Source organism: Dryobates pubescens, chromosome 6 (assembly GCF_014839835.1).
Source record: "Dryobates pubescens isolate bDryPub1 chromosome 6, bDryPub1.pri, whole genome shotgun sequence".
Taxonomy (NCBI): Eukaryota; Metazoa; Chordata; class Aves; order Piciformes; family Picidae; genus Dryobates; species Dryobates pubescens.
Window position 1 is genome coordinate 14,472,853 of NC_071617.1, and position 15,139 is coordinate 14,487,991.

Sequence of the window (15,139 nt, forward strand, 5' to 3'; positions counted from 1 at the left end):
AATAATTCAGCACAGCATTTAGCCTTGTGTCCTTGTCTCTCTACCCAGAAACCACACTCACTATTTACTGTACATTGCAGCATCAAGGAGGAAAAACCTGCCTGGATCATAGTTCCACACCACACCATGTAACTTCGGGGGAACCTTTGCTCTCAACATAGAATTGTGGGGTTTGTTTATTTTGTTTTGTTGGGAAAAGTGTTTATTAGATACCTAAATATAGAGCATTATTTATCCACATGGAGTCATGACCATGTGGGCTCAGATTCACATGCAAATTCCCCTTTTAATAATCCTAATGCAGGGAGCGCTCCAATCAGAGCACTATCAGCCCCAGCTCCCAGATACCTGATGCCAGCTTTGCTGGTAATGTAGGCCACCGAAGCAAATCCAGAGAGATTGAGTTGGAAGTGGAGAGAGGCTCTGAGATCTATTTGCTTGGCTTCCTGACGACAGGGGGAGGGGGGTGTCTAACTTCTTTTTTTCTTCTCCACTATAAACGGGATATCATTCAAGAGGGATCATTAGCTGAGAGCAGCCCAGCTGGGTCAAGGCTGGGAGGCGGGGAGGCAGCTGCAAGCAGCGAAGCAAGGTGGAGGCACGAAGACAGAAGACCAGGTTAATGAAAGCATGAGGTGGCTCCTAGGCAGCAGCTGGAGAAAATTCGGACATGCTGACAGGGGAAACTATGACTGGCTGAACAGCGAATCAGGTGGGGCACTCCTGGAAACAGAGCTTCAGGTCTGTATCCCCCTGCTCGTCTCTGTGGCATGTCCTTTGACTTTGCACGTGTGTGTATGTCTGTGTAACGACTCAGTGTATAGCACAGAGTCAATACCTGTGTGTTGAGGCATATCAAAGCAGTACTGCTCCGTTACATAGAGTCAGAGCATTTATTTATTGCTGTTGTTTTAAGCACATTTATGGGGAAAGAAAAGCATTAGGTGGAAAAAAATCCTGCTGGAGCACCAGGTGAAGAAGTTTCTTTCTTTTAAGAATAATGCATTCTGCTGTTCTTTGATTTCCTTTCTTTAAAATGTATGTTTATGCTTTGGATCTGATCCCATGAAACCTTTCTGCAGATGTTAAGAGTCAGTAACAGTCAGCAATAAACTCTTGTTCCCTAAGCTGCGCGCTGATTACTTCTGCAAGAGAGGATCACATGCAGGCAAGTGGGGGGGAGGGAAGCAACCCTCAGAGATGAAAACACAGCCTGCCTTTCAGGCTTTGTCTGGGAGACAACAAAAGGGTTTCTCTGGTCAGAAATAATTTAAAGTGCAATTATATCCCCAGTAAGTGTCCAGGTCAAGTAGTATTAGCAAATGAACTGGTAGTGCTATTGAGCTGAGGTATCAAGTGTATTGTTGCGAAATAAAAGGGAGTAGGAGTAGGGGATCAAAACAGGAGAAAATGTAATATTTAAAAGGCCTCCACATTTTTAACAAAGTCTACCTCACCAGTAACACTGCCAGAGCAGCAATGGCAGTGTCTTCACACCTTGAGACTGGTTTTGTCTGACAGTGAGAAACAAACAGCATCCCCAGAGTCACTTTCTAACAAGCATTTGGAAATGCGGTGTAAACCTAGGCTCACTTTAAAACTATGTGTTATAATATATGGACATGAAGAAAGCCTACCACAAAAAATGTTTTTCTGTTTCCCAGAGTTGTATCTTTTTTAGTTCTACAAGCAGTAATTAATCAGCTTGAAGACATAGGATAGAGCTTGGAAAAGCATCTATGTGTGGAGCACAGCCTAATGACTTCAAAGCAGACTTTGTTCCAGATCCACTTAAAACATTTCAGAAGTATCAGCTTCCTGATTCAACTTCAAAAGACTTGCACAAATACAGGCTATATTAATAAAAATAATGTCAATAAACTTCTAAGTACCCTAGCAAATCATTAACAACATCATAAATCCTAGCACCAATCAAACACTCACTTCAGTGGGAATTTAAGCCAGCCAAATAAACGTGCATTTTTTTTCTATCCTTACACAAAAGCTTCCTTTAAACTCATATTTGGCTTTACTTAGGTCATTCCCTTCAAAGCCAGGTACTAGGCTTCTTTTGTCTAGACAAAGAGTTCAATTCTAAACACATTCCTCCATTACTCACCAAGGAAATGCCACACAACTGGGCTGCTCTCTGCATTTCATTCCTTTACCAACAGGCACAAATGAAAACTCATCTAAACTGATATGGGTCACGTAATCCGTAAGCTGGCAACTGTACATGCTCAGCATGTTGAAAAAAAACCTAGGCAAACAGATTACTAATGAAAGGCTTTGCCACTTCTAGTCTGTGCTCAGTGTTAGGGGAAACTAGCCCTCTGCTTCAGTTACTACAATGATATAAATGAAGGGGAGGGAATAAATATGAGCCTACAATGGCCAAACCAACCTAGTGAAAGTCAGTTGTGGAAAACCAGAGGGCTTTCTGAAAGCATAATCCCTTTTACCCTTGTGCCCTTTTCTGCATTTATAAAGGATATGTCCCCCTGTAATTTATTTCATGCTGGAAGATGAAGCCTTATCTTTATCAATTGCAAACCAAAGAATAGCTGCTTGTGATGACACAGGCAAAGCACATTTCCAGTGGAGCAACAGCATCAAAACCAAGCTAGTCAAGAAAACACAACTAATTAATTCCCTCAGTCGCTTCATGTGCTTGCTCTGGAAATTTCAGTTGCAAAACAGCAGAGGATTTGATTTTATGTATGGTCTGCAGTTGGCTTATTTGCTAGCACTTTCATTTCGTTTACTGAAGATGCAGTTTCATTTCTAGATCATTTCATTTGTCATTTCTGGCAGTTGTTTCTGATACCTATGCACGCTGGTTCCTTTCTCATTTTAGAGCTTCAGTTACAGACATTCATTTAACTCAGCTTAGAGCTTCAGAGCATTTTTTTTCCCCTCAATGACCTTTTTTAACTTACATGCACACACAAAAGGAATATTTTTTTTTTAAGATCTGTGGGGTTCTCTATAGCTATAAGATTTTTCCAAGTCCTACATGTCAAGATGTTTTGCAACATTCTTCAGTAACCCCTTAGCCATTCATCCCAGAAATAGGCACAAAACCACAGCAGAAAAAACAGAGTACTGCTCAGTTGTCTCTCAGTACTTTGGACATATATTTGGATAGACCTACAGGAAGCTAATCAGCTTTTTGAACTACACCTCGATGTAAAATCTGTCCTCATTAAATGTTTGGCAGGATGCAATATCAAAATGGCCATGTAGGTCCCTGTTAGTTATACTTCAGGTTCTGGGTGTGTGGGGGGGCAATATAAACTTGTTAAAACCAATTTCAACTTAAATAATAGGCTAAGTAGCCTATTGATTATTTTGCCCAAATAGCAAAGCTAAGGCTTTAGTTTAAAATCTATGGACACTTTGAAACACAGGCTGAGAAAACTGGTCCTTAATGTCACCTGTTAGCATGAGAAACACGTATTACCAGTATTACCCAATCCTGAGTCCTACCTGCTTCATGTGCAGTTATTTTGCAGATCATAGTAAGGCATACTGTTCTTTCACAACTGCACAGGACAGGATATTCTTTTCATTACTAACCATTCAATGTGCTGCTCTCCCCACCTTCCTCAGCACACAGCCCAGGGCCTTTTTTATTGCATCTTCTTCAAAGAACAAATTACTTATGTCTTGTTTTATACACATTAGTGAAAAGATACTCTCTAAGCACTTGTGTAGTTACTCTGAATGGAATAATTCAGTTGGGAGGAACCTACAACAAACATCTAGTCAAAACTGCCTGACTAATTCAGGGAGCACATGATGATATATTTTGTAATCACTTATGTCATTTCTGCCCAGATCCCTTAGTGTAATAAAGTACTCACAAGCTCAGGGCACTGCTCTTTTGCTTTCAGAAACAGCAATGCAGATGGAGAATTTTTTCATCCCAGACCCAGGGATCTCAACCCAGGTACTCAAAGTAAGGTATAACTAATGAATACCCCACCACACACCTCAGCTGAGCTGCCTTGCTGCCTCTAGAGCATTCAGTAACAAAGACAGGAAAATAACTCCCCAGAAGACCATTCACTATTTCTAACTAGCAGGTAGCCCTCTCTCTTTCCCCAGCCTCCCAATCCAGTCAGCACACACTCTATACATTCTGTAGCACATTACCCTGAGCCGCTGTGGTCTTCTGCCCCAAGCAATCTATTCCAACCTCAAAGTAGGCACTTAGTACAAAACAATATAATTAAAATTCATGTGAGTTGTGGTTCAAGAGAAATATCCACAGATTTCCAGGCATTTATTCAGCCTTGAGGGCTTGAATTTGCAAGTTTAGAAGCAGTGATATAGGTTTCTTCTGGGGGGGATAAAAAAAAAAAAGGAAGACACAAACACCCAAATTAATCAAGGTTGCCCTTTTATACCTACTTCTCAGACTGTGGCCATCTGAGTTAGCTCATACTAGAAAGAGTTGCACAAAGTGCAGTGTACTTCTTCCATTTTCTTGCCATTAGATGCAAATAGGCCCCTCCAGCAAGAGGACATTTTACATATTTCTGTTGATGGGCATTTCTTTGCAAGACTCAAGACTGATGGGTTCCAGGTGAACCTTTGGAGCAGAATATTCCCCTAAGACCCAAACCCACTTGCTAATTCCTTCTGTTAATTGTTACCTTTCCTTCCCCTGCCTCCCAGTTCGCCACTAGCCTCTTTCTTCTTCCACAAAGAGAATGGGACTGATGTAGTGAGCTGGCCCAACATCTGCTCCTCAGACTTCAGTCCGATCCACTCCTACTGCCCCTATTCTCATTCCCTTTTGGTTTTCCTCCCCACAGCTTTGCATCTTGAGCATCATCCTCACAAACCAAGGCTCTCCATCAATGCCAGTGCACAGTTCAGACCTGCATTCTTCTCTGCTCTTCTTTCCCTTGATGGGTCCACAGCTCTTCCCTTCAAGAACATTGGTTCTTATTTTTCAAATCCACATCCAAGCCTCCTCTGTCTCCTTGCCATCCTACAGATTCTCAGAAACCCAGGCCATGCCTGACAACAACACTTCAGGCAACCACAACACTAGTCTCTGCTTCCACCTGTACACAAAGGATACACCATCCTTGGCCATCATTTAAAACAAAACCTTCCTTTCAGTGAAATTCAAGGGAACTTGCACTTCACTAGGTTCACGTAGGAAACGCTGGCAATCTGTCCTCACAACCAACCACAGCAGTGCACAACTTGCAGATACAAAGAACTGTGCTCCAACCCAAATGAAGGCCCACTCCTTACAAATGAAACCCAAAACTCACACCTGGATCTCAGAACCAGGCTCTTCACTGATCATGCATAATGTTTATGCATTATGTATATGCTTAGCTCTTCTAAGGATTTGTTGTAAAATGCTTTTTCTCATTTTCCCTCTGAACTGTTTTGTGCATGTCACAAGCCACAACAATACAGAGTTAACAAACACTTTAAAGAAAAACACCTCATATTTCTTTTCAAAGATGATTTAGTGCCTGGATTAGAGTAACATCTGAACAGCTCCTTCCACTTCTGCTGTTTCCTGTAGCTCATTTAATGGTCAGGTAAGACAACAGTTTGTTCTGCCAGAAGCTCTTTAATAAGAAATGATCAGTAAATATGAGATAGTTCTTCCATATGCATTTTTGTGATAAAAAGACAGCTGGAGAACAAAGCTTTATGATATCAATGTATTTTAAAATTACTTTAATGGCTTTAGCCTCAGACCCACATTACCTCATACACTGCCAGAAGTCACAACCTATTTATTTTTCTTCAGCATGACTGTCTCTGTTTAGTCCATAACTAGGGCTAAAGTGTAGTAGTTGCTCTATCTCACAGTATCACAGTATAACTAAGGTTGGAAGAGACCCCAAGGATCATCAAGTCCAACCTGTCTCCACAGACCTCATGACTAGACCATGGCACCAAGTGCCACGTCCTCTTGAACACCTCCAGGGATGGTGACTCCACCACCTCCCAGGGCAGCACATTCCAATGGTGAATGACTCTCTCAGTGAAGAACTTTCTCCACACCTCGAGTCTAAACCTCCCCTGGCACAGCTTGAGACTGTGTCCCCTTGTTCTGGTGCTGGTTGCCTGGGAGAAGAGATCAACCCCTTCCTGGCTACAACCACCTTTCAGGTAGTTGTAGAGGGCAATGAGGTCACCCCTGATCCTTCTCTTCTCCAGGCTAAACAATCCCAGCTCCTTCAGCCTCTCCTCATAGGGCTTGTGCTCAAGGCCTCTCCCCAGCCTTGTTGCCCTTCTCTGGATACATTCAAGTGTCTCAATGTCCTTCTTAAACTGAGGGGCCCAGAACTGGACACAGTACTCAAGGTGCAGATCATCTGCTGATGATCCCTCCACAGCAGAGAAAAGGAAAGCAGGAAAAGCAGAAAAGAAACCACAGGCTGAAATGAAAACAGATTTAAATAAAGAGACAAACTAATACCAGTACAAAGTACAACAAGTTATGCTCAGCTCAGCAAGCATACAGTAAGTACTTCCAATAAACAGGAAAGCAGTCCTCAGTAGTAGGAAAAGGAGCAGGATCAGAAAGAGCAAGAGCAGGAACCCTTCATCCTTAGCAAACTCCCCTCTTTATACTGAGTGAACCAGCTCTGGTCAGCTGTCCTGGCTGACTCAAAACTGCTAAGGGCCTGCAGCCCATGGCTAGCCTGTGGTTCTGCCTCAGCAAAATCAGGACAATGACTACTGAATATGACAAAGAATTAGAGAGACAATCAATGCCTGTTAGATAATGAGTTGACTGTAGGTTACAGTGTGGTTTTGCAGCTAAAAGAATGACCACAATTCTTGGAAGAATAAGAACAGAAAGTTTTTGTAGCCAAAGAAGGGGTCAAAGGAGTTACTGATGCTTTTCACAAAGCCATTACAGCAAACAGTCAGTTTGCACACCTACTTCAAAACACTTTGAGGAAAGAACCACTTGAATTTTCCTAGCTATAAAAGCAGCCTTTGTTCAAAATAAAGGAAAATTGATCAGTTGGTGTGTTCAGTCTCACCATAAAAATGTGAAAAAGCCACCTGATCATAGTCTTTGAGTACTTAAAAGGGACTGATTGGCTAAAACCCAGCATTTTACAGTTTGGATGTTTCACCCTCTCTAGACTAGACTCCAGAAAACAGTCAAGTTATTAAAAGGTAGAGCTAGACCCAGACTGAAAATAAGATATATTAAATGTTTAAAGCAAAGCTAACATCATAGAAGAGCATAAATGTTACTTTTTAAAAAGTAGCTTATAGCTCCTTTAACACTACAGCCCAGTTCATAAGCTGTGGGTCACAGGCTTTGTGTGCCATATTTTGCAGGTGATAAAGCTAACTGAATAGTCCAGCTGCTATTACTCTTATAATAGAAGGATATTTTCCCACAGTTTCAAACAGGGACAATGATTCCTGGACAGCTGGCAGAACAAGCTCAAGAAAGAGCCCTAGCCTAGGGTGTCCTGACACACCATGTCTTATGTGGGGCTGGTCTGTAAGGTTAGAACAGACCAAAAACCAGGTACTGTAGGCAATGGATGTTGATGAAAGGTTTCATTGTCTTAGTATTTTTCCTTTAAAATAGTAGAGTTTTCCAAACAGTAAGATAGAACACTATAGAACACTAGATGGTGGATTACCAGCCCTACTCCTCTGCAGGTCAGTGTTCTCCCAGGTTTTAAAAGCTAAACCACTCTTTGACAAAGAGGACTGGTCCCAACATACTCTAGGAGTACTAAAATCTCATGCCAGAAGACATACAGTTCCAGGTTGCTGTGGTTTTCTGCCTATGGAGACAGTTTCTCTTTGCAACTTCTCAATTTCTTTTCTCCAGTTTTCAAAGTATTTTGTGATAATGGACCAGCAAATAACATTTGACAGTCCACAAGAGTTCAAAATATATTGAGTGACACTAATGCAGACAGAAAGTAACTTGAAAAAGCAATAGCTGAGTGATGGCAGGAGGGGTATTTTCTCTCTGAATAAGAGGTCTCCAGAAATCCAACGCAATACCTACCTATTTGCTTTGATTACAGAGCAGACAACAGACAAGTTCAACCAAAGATGACATAGAACCATTTCTGTTCATCATACTACCTGCCACCATGATGCTCTTCCTGGCATTCCTGCTGCTCTTCCTGTACCACCGTTGCCAGCACCCCACTCCTCAGGGGCAGATCTTCAGCATTGACCTCCCTGAGGCCCTGCCTGAGCACGATGTGTCCAATTTACTTTCCGTGTTGCCCTGGAACAGCGAACAGAGTTTCCAATACTCCACTCTGGTTCCTGATGCCACACTGCTCAGTGTGTGTTTGCCCCCATCATATGAGGAGGCCACCATGAAGACTTCCACAGATGAGGCTCACATTGAGCTCTCTCCAGATCCAGTGCCTTCATATGAAGAGAGCATGCTGCAGTCCAGCACCTCCAAATAAACTTCCTACGGAAGCACCTTAGCTGAAGCATGCAGCCCTTCAAGGCACAAAGGTAGAATTGTAATGGCCTTTAAAATCAGCATAAATATTCCAGATGAGGCACCAAACTAATGACTTAATGAAGGAAGAATCTTGGAGTTACAGGGAATGAGTCTCTTCTCATCCTAGGAGTCTCTGTCTTCCACTTGTGGCAAGCATACACACATAGAGTAGCACCAGACAATCCCAGACTGGTAACATGGATATTCCAGTTAACAACGAATGTCATGCAGGGATTCAACTTAAGGACAGGTGGGAATATGTCTCTCTTCAAACCCTCAGCTACAAGGAAATATAAATTATGCTACAGATTCACAAGTCACCAAAAAAAAAGGGCTTTTAGCTCATACCTATTTCTGTTTGGTCGGGGTTTTATTTCTTTTGTTTTTTTAATGGGTTTATTTTTAATCGAGTTTCTGACAAGATGATATGCTCAACCTGTGTGTTGATATCACACCATGCTGCACTGCTCTGGAACGATCACAACAATATATAACCTCTACAAAATTTCCAGTGGTGGTCCCAAAGGCTCAAATGCACACTATGACTGGTAAAGGCTGTAGTTTATCACAGGTCAACAACAAGGACAACCAGAGAAGACCTGATCATTCTGGGTGAGGAAAACTCCAGCAGCACCACACAATGGCACACTCACAGTGCTGCTGCAAGCTACCTGCCAAGACCTGCAAGGTCCAAACATTCTATTGGCTCAAGTTCTTTTCCAATTTGCAGTGATAAACCCTGTGACCGATCTGGTGCAGCCTGTATAAGAACTGGGGGGAAAATAATAAAATCAAATTCACTAAACCCCCCTGATCTGAGAGGGGATCTTACCAGTATCTATAAATGCCTCTGGGGTGGGTGTCAAGTTGAAGGTGCCAGTTGCTTTTTGGTGGTGCCCAGTGACAGGATGAGGAACAATGGGCACAAGCTAGAACACAGGAGGTTCCGCCTCAACATGAGGAGAAACTTCTTTATGGTGAGGGTGATGGAACACTGGGGCAGGCTATCCAGAGAGGTTGCAGTTTCCTTCTCTGGAGAGTTTCAAAACCCACCTGGATGTGTTCCTGTGTGGCCTTCTTTGGCAGGGGGGTTGGACTTGATGATCTCTGGAGATACCTTCCAACCTCTAACATTCTGTGCTCCACCTTCATCACTAGAGCAAAGTAAATCTCATTCAAGTGCACTGTTGGTATTTTCTCAAGAGGGCTTGCACAGGGTTACTTTTAGACAATGACCTTACCTTTACTTCTTTCTTAGCATTTTCTCTGTGTTGATAGAAATTTTGTTATGGAAGGTAGCTACTACAGATCCTGACAGCCTCAATAGTTCTGACAGCTTCTTCCTTGCAGGTATCAGCTTTTCCATGACATTACATTTGTTTGTGGCTTGCCAACGTTACTATTACTGTGTGCAGTCCTGGTGTAACTCCTAAGCCCAAAGGCTGTCCTGACGTACACATTGTCATTACACCAACTGTCATGAGTTGTCAGTATCAATCAGTTCTGTTTTGTGAACATACCACAAAACAGTACCAAAACAATATAATAATGGAAGAAAAACTTGTCATTGTACAACAGAAGAAAGAGGCCACTTTTGAGCTGCGTGTAGATAAATTTCACGGTGTTATGCCAAAAGTGGCACAAATCATATCGCCACAGTAACCAAGTAGTCCAGGCCAAAACTGATGATCCCAATCATACAGTTCCCTTTAAAAAACAAAAGTGGTGGTGGTGGGTGCCTTTTGTAATTCAGAAATTGGATTGGTCTCTTGAACTACCTTCTTTAGGTCACCAAACTGTATGAAGAATAGCTGCAAATATTTTGGACAAATTCTACTTCACTCCCAGATCATGTCTGGGATAAGCTCTTGGTATTTGCTGATGCAGTTGAAAGTACTGTGCTTTACTGTCTCCTTGTATTTTGTTTGTCCCCTTAATATTTTGTACATGCAGTTGTTGCCAGGTACAAGGAATGCTGGAAAAATACAAGAACCTTAAGCATCCTAATTAGCAAGGTACAAAGGTTTGAGGTTCAGAGATGAATCACTTCTGTCTCTGGAGTCTGTATATTCCACTAACTTCAGCAGAATTGTGAAGGTATGCTTGAAAGTTCAGCCATCATGATATCAAATTGAATATATTGTGCCTTGAAAGCTGCTGTGTCCTGAAAAGAGTTAGACTGTTCTTCAGCACAATTTCTTGTTTACCCTTAGCAGTGTAGGACCTGAAACCTAGTCCCAGGGTTCATCATTCTAAACTGCTCTCCAGTTACCTTAGTTACGATTGAAATAACTTGCTGGCTGATATTTCTTGTGACCAAGACTGATGTACTTTCTCCCCAAGAATATAGTGAATGTCTTGCACAGTATTTATTGGATAATTCTCAAATCCTGCCATAGACAAATAGTTTCTGTTCATTCACACTAGAACAGACAACTAAAAAAATATATTTGCTCAAATCCAAATTAACAGAACCACCTCCATGAATGAAATTCAACTAAGACACTGCTTTTTATTCCATCTGGAATTGATATCCCTTACCTCATTCCAACACAATTTTGTCAAGTCATGCATGGTAATTGTCCCTAGTGGGTTTTGACCCAATCAGCATCTCACCCTTAAATTTCCACCCCAAAGAGAAGGTCCAGAGAAACAAGAAGAGAATGCTTCTTATGCAAGCATACTGAAACTATTCTCCATTGCCTAGAAGCTACCTCTGGTTATATCAGCTCATGGTGACACACACATATCAGTAACCACAATATTATTGGTATTAATGCTATTGGTTGTGGAGGGCAGAGCAGCTATCATGCCCTTGGAGCAAAGACCTTCCACGTTCAAGTGAAGAACTCAGAATCTCAAAGTAATTTGTCTCTAGCAACACAACAACCATAAATGTAGGAGAAAACTTCAATTTTCTCAGTTCCACTAATCTGAAAGGCGATGGTTTAGAGCATATCATCTAAAAGAAAGATGACAACTAAGGAGACACATTAGGTTTTCAAATACATAAAAGGTTAATGCAAACAAAGTAAAACAAACATCCTTCATGCCTGCAGCAAGATTAAGTCAGAAAAAGACATTTCTAGAAGTGAAAATGCGGTGAAGCACTGGCAGCACCATCTCTGGACACACTAAGTAAAGACAAACATTGGTCAGGAGTGATGAAGAATCCTAGCTGGAGCAAGGAATGGATAAGATATCTCTTCTGGGTCCTTTCCTGTTCCCATGACCTAAAGCTATATCCAAGTAAATTTTGTTTATCATTTCCCAGTTTTGTATGAAATCAGATGTTTCTTTCTCTGAAAATCCAATACTATGCAATTCCATGTGTATCCAGGGATCACTGTAATCCTGGCATTGCACTTTATAACCACAAGATCCTCATATACATTTGCCATTTTGTTTAAACCTGATTAAGATTAGGGCTTATTAAATATTAATATCTAATAATACACATGCAAAGTCTTACAACTGGTAAACTCACCTTGACGTGAAGGGCAAATTTATTTCGGTTTTCCATTGAGAAAATACTAACACCCATGATGAGATTAATTATGTATATACAACCCCTTGTTTAGACTTCATAAGAAACTATGGAACACAGGCTTCCTTCTTGTTAAGGAGGTTTTCAAAAGCTTAGAAGGCAGTCCCTGTGCTCATCGTCTCTAAGAGCTGCCAGAGTCCCTCACTGACATGGGTCCAATTAGTTTGTAGACTAAGATGCATATGGATCCCACATGCATCTAAGTTTCTTGCTCAAAAGACATCTAAAGGAAAACAACACAGGTAGTTTACACAAAATGATTCTACTGAATATCTACTGAAAGTATGCAGCATTAACAATATAATAGTTTGATATTAACAGAGCATCCTAACTCTCATTTTGCGTGAAGGAAGGAAAGGTGACACAGCTCTTTGCAATCACAGTAGGATCCCAGAAACAAACACCTGGCATAAAACTGATTCATACTTGTACACAGATTGAGCATCTGGCACCTAATCTTTACTGAACTAGGAACTAGCTTGTGACTCAAGTTTGTACTAGCTGAAGGTAAAATGTGGTTTAAAAACAGGACAGTCACTGCTTGGTATTATGGAGTAATCAGCTTCTAGTCCTGGTCTAGGAAAGGAGGAACAAGCATTTCAGCACACACATTTCTCTGAAGAGAAATGATCCTTTGTAACAAGTATCTTGATCAGAAATTTAGATCCTGGCTTTATTGAAATGTAGTCATTTTCCAAAAGGAAACTAACCCTGACATCAAGTCAGAATGTCTTTTTGATAGTGCAATACCACCACAGAAGCCAAGAAAGTATCCCCAGGAGAAAACATTTAGCTTAATCTACTCTTACAAGAATTTTACTTGGGTTCCTGTGCCAGCAAAGCCTCAAAACATGGACATATATTGATCAGTACAAACTCTGCTAGTATGAACTATATATTGTCTAGTTGTAGAACAATTCTTACACATGTATATGGGAAGCTGAGTCAGCAATCTTATTTTGGCTAGAAATGCAAACAAACCCCCCCCCCAACCTTTTAAGGAAGAAATCTGCACAAAAGCATCAAATAAGAATGAGTTGAATGCTTATGGCAATTATTCACTGACCTGTCTTTCAAAACTTGTCCATAAACAGAATGGTTAGGGATTATTAATCATGGTGTTCACTAATTTAGTCTAATTGGTAGTAAGTAATCATATGATGGCTTGACTTTTGTTACACATGAGTTCTTCTCATCCTTTGGATAACCAGGTCCTCTGCAGAACAGGAGAGGCGTGTGAGTGCAGAGCCTAAGCATACTGTTCTCAGTGGTACAGGCACAAGGCTGAAGTAATAGACATATTTTGGCAGCTGTGTGGATTCCTACTACGTCCCACCCACCACACCACTCCCTGCCAGCCAACAACACAGTTGTCAGAGACATTTATGGTTTTGGTTTGTCCAGTTTTATGGAACAGATTTTCAGTTTTACCTGGGACTGCCACCAAGTATGTACAATAAGTGTATTAATTTCCAATAATTTTTTATTTTTGCTCTGTTAGAAGATAAAGAGTATTTCCAGAATGGTTTGTATTTAAAGTTATCAGATTACAGTGACTTTTGAAAAGCTGAAACCAAATTTTCACTACCACAACAACCTGCTTCTCCAACACAAGCTGTGCCACGCTGTCCTGGTTTGACAGAATGCAGATTTACCTCCCTTCCCCCTCCCTCTCCTCCCATAGGGAAAAGCTAGGCAGGGGAAGGTGGAATGAGTAAACAAAATAGACTTGCACAGAACTGGAAGTTAATATAAGTAATATTAACGAAAATAAGCAAAGTACAAAAGGTATTGAGGGAAAAGGAATATATACAAAACCAGAATGGGCAATGGACCTGATGGGCTCTTGTCAGTGGTGCCCAACAGCAGGACAAGGGGCAATGGGTGGAAGCTGAGGCATAGGAATTTTCATGTAAACATGAGGGAAATTTTTTTCCCTGTGAGAGTGACAGAGCACTGGAACAGGCTGCCTAGGGGGGCTTTGTGGAGTCTCCCTCTCTGGAAATATTCAAAACCTGCCTGGATGCATTCCTGTGTGATCTGCTCTAGGTGATCCTGCTCTGGCAGGGGGGTTGGACTGGATGATCTTTCGAGGTCCCTTCCAGCCCCTCTGATTCTGTGACTAGGCCCCACCACGAGGCCCACAGCTCCCAGCCAGCAGGAAGCCTCTCTCCCTCCCTCCCTCCCTCCCTCCCAGCAAAAGCAAAAACAGGAGACAAGAAGAACACTGACCTCTTAAATAAAGAATATGCAGGAAAAAGAAGGCAATAACACATTCCATTGTCCAGTGCCTCCCTCTTGGGACGGGCTTTCCACACACCAGAGGAGCTCCACCTCAGGGTTTAGCAGTTAACCCACAACACCTGTGCAAATGCCAGCTCGCAGAGGAGGAGGGCACGGAAAGGCTTTCTCTCCACTAGACAGCTGGCCACCAGCTGGTCTAACAGTGCAGGCAGAGACTGAATCCCCCTTTCCTGAAGACTCAACTTGTTTGGGGCAATCAGACATGCCCACACCTAACAGCTAGTCAAAAGGAGAGGTGGGACTTCATTGCTCTTGAGCCTTAGAGAATTCTCAGTAACTCCTGCATGTGTGCTCTTGTGCCCCGGGGCTATAACAGGCCGTAGTAAAGCTCTATGCCTTCACTCAAGAGCTCTCAGAAGTTACTGTAGTAAGACCCAATGATATAAACTGCTCCAGTTGGTACGTTTCCAGTTATCATGGTTTTGACGATGTACCTGTGTTGGGTGTACAGCTACAGCACCCCTGGTGAGGCAGAGGCTGCAGGAGGGAGGGCATAGCCTGCACTCAAACTGCACTGTCCAAGTGTTAAACAAGCACAGCCGAGTGGGGGTTCAGAGAGCAGCCATACACTGGGTGGAAATGCACTGGACAATAATGTTCAGGCCAGCACAGCAAGAAGAGCACCAGGCAGAACCAGTGGTGCCAGACTGGTTCTGGTGGCCCTGCTGCTTTTAGCCAGCTGGGCAGGTGAGGGGACCCCACTCTGCTGCCACCCCACCAGCCCTGGCCCACTGAGCCACAGCTCTGCCTGTCTCACCAAGCAGTCAATGGTGAGCCAGTCTGGCACTGGCAGG

General features: G+C 42.2%; 1 protein-coding gene across 1 annotated transcript; it reads left to right on the forward strand.

Annotated features, from left to right (window-relative positions):
* Positions 1-299: 299 nt before the first annotated feature.
* Positions 300-8,757, forward strand: SMIM28 (small integral membrane protein 28). The gene is made up of 2 exons (XM_054162642.1): positions 300-741; positions 8,055-8,757. Exons 1-2 carry the CDS (start codon positions 631-633, stop codon positions 8,451-8,453), a joined length of 510 nt encoding a protein of 169 aa, XP_054018617.1. The 5' UTR covers positions 300-630; the 3' UTR covers positions 8,454-8,757.
* Positions 8,758-15,139: the final 6,382 nt, after the last annotated feature.

Coding starts and splice junctions, on each gene's coding strand:
- SMIM28 (XM_054162642.1), top strand. CDS start 631: ATGAGGTGGCTCCTAGGCAGCAGCTGGAGAAAATTCGGACATGCTGAC. Junction 742..8,054: donor TCCTGGAAACAGAGCTTCAG/GTCTGTATCCCC, acceptor CTTTGATTACAG/AGCAGACAACAGACAAGTTC.